Consider the following 8,818-nt stretch of genomic DNA (forward strand, 5'->3'; position numbering starts at 1 on the left):
CAGTGTCGAAGGCTTTGCACAAGTAAATTGACCATAGGAATTGCCAGATCAAACAGCATTGTTTAAAAACACGTTCTCATGTGTGTTTTGTGCATCCCCTTCCTTTGGAAGGCAAGAAAACAAAACTGTTTCTATAGAGTTCTTTAATGTTACTTTACACCCCACCCCCATTTAGGATGGTAAGAGGAGTGAAGTGGAGTGACTGAGACCATTCAATTCTTTCTTGCAGAATACTGCTTCTTGTAGAATAACTACAACTTGCAGAATTGGTCGTGAGATGAGAGAGTTAATATATGCATATATGTAGACAGATACAGTAGGGCTTTGTTCGATTTTGTAGCTTAATAACTCAGTTTACAATTGATTGCTTTTTTTTCTGACTGTGTTTAATATATCCTGCCAAGAAAACATATGGATTATTAATTGTGTTGCAACATTATTTGTAATTTGTTTGCCTATATACAAAAGACAGTAGTCACAGTTTGTGAAAAATCTGTCTCTTCATATATTCTAATACAAAAATGCATTCAGGATAACGGTAAGATGTTCTGATAGAATTATTTCAATTTCTTATTTTTTAGAACTTAAGGAGCTTTTTTTATTACAGAAACCTTTGAAATGCTCATCAGACTGGCTGAGAATTACACAAGCACACTGTTCTGCAACGCCTATAGAAACATGGCTGCTGAGGCTACTACGCATGTGCGGGAGTTCTTCACCGATGTTGGACTCTTCATATTTGGCACAGACATCAGTATTGAGAAATTTGTCAACAGATTTTTTGATACCTTGTTCCCAGTAGTCTACAACCATGTGATTAACCCTGGTCTGACTGACATTTCACTGGAATATGCGGAGTGCCTCCGAATGGCGAGAAGAGACATCAGGCCCTTTGGTAATGTTCCCAGAAAGGTCATAGGACATATAAGAAGATCACTGTTACCCAGCCGGACTTTCTTGCAGGCTCTGAATTTGGGGATTGAAGTGATCAATACCACAGACCACCTGCATTTCTCTAAGGACTGCAGCAGAGCTCTGTTGAGAATGCAGTACTGCCCGCATTGCCAAGGCCTGACTTTAAGTAAGCCCTGTATGGGCTACTGCCTCAACGTCATCCGAGGCTGCTTAGCTAACGTGGCAGAAGTCGACCTTCATTGGCGGGGATATATTCAGTCTCTGGAGGAGCTGTCAAGTGCCATGGGTGGGACGTACGACATCGAGCACGTGCTTCTAAACTTCCATTCGCTTGTTCATGACGCCCTCGTACAGGCTGGTGTCAATGGGCCAGTCTTATCTGAGCAGGTAAGATGTTTTTACACTCTAACTAGTGCAAACATGACACTAAGAAAAGTAACTATTACTTGGTTGGCCATTTTTATGGTGATGAACACGTTTGTATCCGAATTCATGTTTATTCAACAAGGTATTTTTCCAGCACTGCGAGTTTTTATTTATTCATGCACATGACCTGCTAATTCCCCATATTCTATTCACAAGTTTCACACCAAGTGGAGTCTCGATATTTTGGCAGAAGAGACTTTTCAGAATGAAAAGAATTGTTATGTGGAATTTATCTTCTCCCATTTCCCATGAAAGCACAGCTTTCTCCAGCATTTTTCAGAGTGAAAATTTCTGTTGCACAATCCAACGGAAACTTCCATTCCTTCACCCTTTTTATTTAGCAATTAACATTATCAGTAGATTCACTGAGTAGCTTTAGGTTTATCTTTACAACCGCATCTGTTAAATTTTGCTGAAGGAGAGTGAACAAGGGTATGTGTCATCAAGTTTGGAATCTTGAAATATTAACAAAAGGCAAGTAAATTACATTGTGAAAACTAATTCCACAAATATTCTATAAAAAGAAGAATTATTACCCTGGCATTTGTGTAAATTGGAGTGTTCAATCTTATCAATAATATTTGTTTTCAGATTAGAAACTTGTTACACGACATACTGAGAATAATTTTTAGGAACACAAAACATTTTTCATGAACATAAGAAAGTTGTTTAATTGCTTCATTATTATATGCACATAATGATAAATATAAACAACAGTTCTTTTAGATACCAATGGCCTGTCTTAAAGGACCTAAGACTTGGGGTTAGAACTAGATGATCTTTAAGGTCACTTCCAACCCAAACCCTTCTATGATTCTGTGTATTATTTGCATAGTTCTGTAGTTTCCAGATAAAGTAGCACAGTTCATTTGTAACATGAACCAGGTCCTCCCTGATACATACTTAAGAGAAAAAGCAAGTTATATGAGAGCTGTTAGCTGTGAATGCACAAAGTGAAGAATTTTAAGATACTGTTAGGGAAAATACATGCTATTTAGCTACACATTAGAAAGAGAGCTAGTACAGGTGCAAATTTGTGAGCAGCAGCATAATTTGATTTCTTCCTACATTATATTTAATCCACAATGTGTTTTGTAATTTTATTTTTCTCTGTATTCTTATGTGAAGACTTCACTGGCAGTAACATATTCTGTGTTTGATGCTGTATTGAATATCTCGATCTGTGGAGGTGCCTTTAGTTTTACGGTACACAGAAGTCTCAACAGGGTGTCACTGTGGTGTGGCATCACCTGAGGCACAGTAGTATTTCTAGGACTACCATAGCCTGCCTCTTTATGTGACTACCTGAAGTTGAAGCGGCATCTTCTGCTAAGCGGCTGATACGACCTCTGACAATAAACAACTTGACCTAATTGAATAAAAAGAGGATTCTTCATTTCATACTAAGACCCGCCGTCTATTAAAATGGGTTCTTCATCCTGCTTGTAGCCAGTGAGTAACAAGGAAATTGCCCATTTCTATGAAGTTCCCATTTTATCTGCTTTATACCAGCCATCTACATTAGCCAGAAACTCATGCTGCTGAACGTCCTTGAGAAAAACTGTGATTTTTTTAAAAAACGTTTTTCACTGACAGTTTGGCTGAAAAGTGGCTCACTGATGTCTGTGTAATTCCTAGTATTTTTCAGAGCTACGGTTGCCTTTTAGGGATATTCCCTATTCCTCCTCAGAGTTTTGGTGGCTCTTTTTCTGCCTTCAGTTTTCAGGAACAAGCTAGAATAAGAAAGTAAAGACTCAAGTGAGGAATTTTGTTTCCTGTTTCATCCTGGGTCATTTAGTTTGAAAAGTTTTAGACTTGGATTTTCAACAGTGAACCGTCATTGGCCCAGACTTAGAATTCTCTCAGCACACTCATGTTTTCCAGATGAACTCTCCAAAGTGGTATGTTTCAGTAAATTTTAGTAAAAAAATGAAAGGAGTGAAAAGCCCTGCACCCAGTGTTTTGGCTTAGTGAAAATTTCAGATTGGTCCAAAGTTAAATTCTTTATTTTGGTATTCCAGAAGAGTCCATGCCTTCCTTCTCCCCCTCCCTCATAGAATGTAAGAAATACTAAATTTCTTAGTAACGCTGTTTTGTGCCCGTATGTTTGGTTGAAGGTCAAGCACTTGATCTTCAAACAAATACACTTCTGTTGTATTAAGATCTTTTCATATAAAACCGCTTCCAAACCTTAAAGACTAAATATTTGTTTTCTCTCAATCTGTATCAGACCTATGTATTTTGATAAATCTTTCACTTAATCTCTACTTTATAATTGACCAGTTCTTTCTCTCTTTGATCTATAATTTGGCCAAATAAGACTGTGATGCATTGATCCTGTGAAACATGGTGATCTAGTCAGTAAGTTCTGATTTCCTGAGTATGGCTTGAGTATTTTTTATATTTGCCCATACAATAGGCATCAAGACCTAATTCTTACGTGTAATAAGAATGCTGTCCTCTTCCAGCTTTAAGAGACAGAGGACATGAATTCTGTTGAAATTGGCTCATTAATATTTATTTATTTTATCTGCAGAGTGACTCATGAACTGTTTCAAATTTTGATAAGCAATTAATGCATCAGTGATTTTAAGAGGCACAGAAAAGATGTTTATGAGCCAGCAAATAATGGCTCACTTAGGCACTCAGCAGTCTCTGCAGTTTTAAGAGTGAATTTCATCACAGTAAGTACTTTTTATGAGTTTTAAAGAAGCTAACAGAGAAAAAAATAATCCTTAAATATTTGGAAGTATGATATATATGTATTCACATGTTAGTATGAGAATCAGCAGAGTATCCTGCTTAGTGACACGTGTATCTGTACAGCTCTTTGTCTAATCATGGGTATGTTTCTGTAAAGGTATGTACAGGATTTTTTTCTAGCGTGTTGCATGGATAGCTATACTTGAAGTTAAAGTGTATTCATACTTTAGACTCTGTGTGGTGTGGAAAGACCACTAATGCCTATATAACGTGGCTTCCTTTTACAAAACTCTTTTTTCCTGTAATTTACAACTTGTTCCTTTTTCTGCTTGTGTCAGTAGAGCAGTGCCATGCTGTCTCCAGCTGGAGTTTCCCTTTCCCTTTGTTCTTCCTACTGCAAATTGACACCTTTAATTTCTGCCTCCCACAGCTCTGCTGACTGACAGATAAGTGCAGCACCCATTCATCATCTCTGTACCTGGACATTATTCTCAGCGCTTCTCCAGAATCTAGCAGAGATGTGTGGGTTGAGCAACTATTCACATATTTGTATATGTTCACATATATCTGTATATTGACATATAATTTATGACTTCTCTTCTGTGTTCCTGAAGTCTATATATGTCCATTTATGTGCTGTTTATGCTCAGTGTATGATGGACCCTATGCTTTTTTGCTGGTAGGAGTTGGAGCAGAAATTTTTTAGCAGTCTTCTCTGTGTATGCTCATGCAGATTTAATGTAATAGAGGTTTAAGAGAGCTGCATCATACAAAACAAGAACACATTCATTACTAAGATAATCTGAAAAAGATTATATGTAGTTCTTAAGCACTGGATAACAGGTAAAAATGCGTATTGCTAGAAAGGATCTTGAAGATTCAACCTACGCTTCTCTGTGCTCAGCCAGAGTTGCCACGTGCTGATCTCTGACCTTGAGCGTAGCCAGGGAAAGGCGCACTGAGGGCAACTGTGCAGGCTAGTGAATGCACAAGGTTAATGAATGCACATGAAATTTGTAACACATTTAAGCCTTATTCAAGGGAAAACTACCAACCAACCAACCTATGGAAACTTGTTTACAAGTTGTAGTAAGTTGTTTTGTGTTACCTCCATTCTGTTGTGCTAGCCCTGTCAGTGTTCAGACAGGAGGACAGAGAGGTTTTAGCAAGGTTTGGTGTGGATGGAGCCTACTATCCCCAGCACAAGGGTGTGTTTCTGTGCCATTTATGCATGGGTTAATGGCACGGCCCCATGCCATGGAAGGGCAAGTTCCTTTGTCACTCACTGCATGGTTCAGTGGCCGCTTAGGCCAGTCTCACCCCGTGTTGACCAGATCTCACATCCATGTCTGCAGCTGTGTTTCCACTGCTTTCCCTCTGTGTGCACTGCTTCAGCAGGTGAAAGCCAAGCTGGCTGAGGGAGCTGCCTGTAAGAGGGAGTCTCTCTTAGCCATGGTTTTGTTTCGGTGCGTGAAGACTTGTGCTCTCATGCGTTGGGTAGCACAGCAGCTGAGAAGTCCATTGGAGTGGAACAGAGGAATTGAGAGGAGGTGAAATGAGTCCGAGGTGAGAGCTGAAGGAAAAGAGCAAGGAACAGGAGGGAAGAGAAAATAAAAAGTCATGAGGCTTTATAATTAAATATTTTCTCCAAACTTTGTATGAAACTATTGTTCTTGATTCCCAAAAGAACAATGGTGTTTGGCATTAATGTTGAATAAAAGAGATGAAAAGGCATATTGATTAATTAGTTGTTCATTGTGTATTCTGGACACTAATGATTTGGGGATCTGGGGGGAAAAAGAAGTACGTGGTCATGATGTTAAAAGCTATATATGCATATAAAAATGTGCAAATCAGAAACACAAAAGGAAAAATTATAAACACACAGACAAATTCTGGCATTTCCTAATTTGTGCTATAGGTTTGGTAAAATTCTTGTATGTAATACAAGCCTAGACAAATTTGGAATGGGACTTTCAAAAGCACTATGTGTTCACAGTGTTCTAGCCGATGTGTGCTTTCGCCAGATCACTTTTCCAAATGGTTGAAGATAATGAAAATATCAAACTTCTGAAAGTTCTCAAGTCCTTTCACTGATCTTAGACTAACTCTGAAAGAAGATCTAAGTTATGTGTCTTGTAAAAATTATGCATAATTATATTGTATTAGAGACTTCTGTCTTGCTCTTTTTTGAATCTGTCATTAATACTAGAAAAAAAAGCAAGATCTCTCTTGTGTCATAGAAGGCTAGCAAGAAGAATTTAATAAACTGTAATTAGAGCTTTATTTCCTTATTGATTATTTTTGCTTGAAATGACTAGCTATAAACACTTAAACAGCCAGAACTGCTGTAATACTATGATATTTTAAATTCAATATTCCCATGAAGAGACATATTCATAAACATTATAAAGAGAATATTTGTGGGTTTTTTTTCAATTCCTTCTAGTATCTGTTTTATGTAGCTACTTTGATTTCTATTCTGTATGCATATAAAAAGAGTACAATGTTAACCAAAAATGATTATTGATTTGATAACAGAGATATAATTACAGTATTTTTCTGTAAAGTAAATATTTTTCTGTAATTCCAAGCATTGTTTATAGTGTCCACCCTTGCTTTTGCATGAAAAACTTAGGAGTTACCCATCTAATAAAAATTCAGGAGAACAGAATAATGGAAGAAAAAAATAAGCATTTGCACTAAAGTTAAAAATTCAGGAGAATAAAGAAGAAAAATAATAAGCATTTCCCCTAAAACAATTCAGTCTGTCTAAACAGCAATGACATATGAATGCCTACTGATGTTATTTCTGGGTGTTTCAGTAACCCAACAGTATGCACACAGAAGGGACATATATTCATTTTCAAGATTAATGACTATTTTACCACTAGCTTACCTTATTTTGTCTCATTAGTGGAGGAACCTTTTGTCATTTGATTGTGAGGACTATGAATGCTGCATACCCCTTAGCAAAAGGGGTAAGAGCGTTAATGTTAATTTTGCTTCTTTGGATTTTGTTTTCTTGCTTCATAGTCTTAGCATTATTCACATGACTCCTAATTTTGGATTTTTAAACTTTTAAAAGGAAATAAAGGACATTTACTTTTGCACTTTAATTTTCTCATTACTTTAATCTAAAATGAAATAAGAAATACACCTTTTGGGATCGATGCATTCAAGATTTTAGTTTTTTTAAAATAAATATTAAAAAATATTTTACAGTTGGGAGGTTCGGACTTGATAGTCGGAAACATTCCTTTACTGACAGGGCAGTCAACCACTGAAACAGGCTTGTCATTGTTAAAAGGGCACTGTCCAAATGCCTCAACAACAGGCTTTAACTTGTTGTCATCCCTGAGGAGGTCAGGCAGTTGGACTAGATGGTTGTTGTAGGTCACCTCCGACTGAAATTATTCTATTCTATTCTATTCTATTCTATTCTATTCTATTCTATTCTATTCTATTCTATTCTATTCTATTCTATTCTATTCTATTCTATTCTATTCTATCCTATCCTATTCTATTCTATTCTATTCTATCCTATCCTATCCTATCCTATCCTATCCTATCCTATCCTATCCTATCCTATTCTATATGTTTTTATGACATGGCATAGACTGAAAATCAAAACCATGGTTAAAAAGACACAAGAGCTCTACACATAAGAATTAACTAAGTGAAAACAGTTTCACAGCCTAATTTACTGCATATACTAGAGTAAAACTGGCAATTGTTATAGAATATCCTAATCGCTTATTATTTTACAAATTAAGCAGATTACACATCATTGTATAATTTATGACTGCTTTGTTTTATTATCCATGTTGTTTATATTTAAACTGCACAGTAAATTTCTCTATTGCAAACATTCTGGTTATACTTTATCTGACTAGAAATACGTAAGTTTAGACAAATATCTAGCTGGCTCTTCCAAATAGCTGACAGCATTAATCTGTGATTTACTTCCTGCGGTTTAGACAACTTTTTCCAGCATTTGCACTATGTGGAGACATGCAGACGGCATCATCTGAGTGAGTTCTTCAATGCTGCAGCCCAGGAAGAGCAGCTTGAGGGCAGGGACAACTTACCGTATTCGAAGCTCAGACTTCCCTCTCTGTCATGCTCCTGCTCCTTTGTCATTATTCCCATGATTATCTTGGAGGATCAAGCACTCCCCCTTCATAAAAGAGCCCTGTTTAACACAAGGCTCCAGGTGCACTGGGCATGGGCAGAAAGAGAAGCACTGTCAGTGCTGCATGCAGTTTTTTGCAGTAAGGTGCCTCCAGTATGGACAGCTGACCTAGCTCCACCTCCACTAGCTCCTCCAAAACTTTGGGCCCTTTGCCATTAGCAGTCAGGAAAGCAACAGGGAGACAGGATGATTAACAGTGTCCTTACGTTTGGCATCAAACAGCCAAACCACTCTGCGTATATGTTACTAGGTAGGTATGTATGTCCATGTGGTGTGTATGGTGGATTACTGGCTTGCAGTTTCTCATTGTGAAAGAAAAGGAAAATTATCTCTGAAATAAGATGCACAGGGATGGGGAGAAAGGCAGTGTGAGTTAGGGTTGGGGTCCTGGGTAAGATGTGCAGGTCCCCCCACACTCTGTTGACCCTCTGTGCTTTACAGGTGTAGGTTACAACAGCAGCAAGGGAGCCAGGGCTGTGCCAGGTTTCACTGTCACCAGCATCCCACATCTTGTCATTACAGTGCACGTTGCAGGTGGGGTGAGTTCTGGCTGTTCTTAGGCACCTCATTGACATCAAC

At 37.7% G+C, this 8,818-nt stretch overlaps 1 protein-coding gene across 1 annotated transcript; it reads left to right on the forward strand.

Moving 5' to 3' along the window:
* Nucleotides 1-607: 607 nt before the first annotated feature.
* LOC104513615 (glypican-5-like) lies at nt 608-1,302 on the forward strand (the record flags this gene model as incomplete). Its single annotated transcript, XM_010157034.1, has 1 exon — nt 608-1,302. A coding segment is annotated over one exon (695 nt), but the record flags the coding sequence as incomplete, so codon positions are not given.
* Between the last annotated feature and the right edge of the window lie 7,516 nt (nt 1,303-8,818).

Source organism: Eurypyga helias, unplaced genomic scaffold, assembly GCF_000690775.1.
Source record: "Eurypyga helias isolate BGI_N326 unplaced genomic scaffold, ASM69077v1 scaffold12628, whole genome shotgun sequence".
In the NCBI taxonomy this organism is placed as follows: Eukaryota; Metazoa; Chordata; class Aves; order Eurypygiformes; family Eurypygidae; genus Eurypyga; species Eurypyga helias.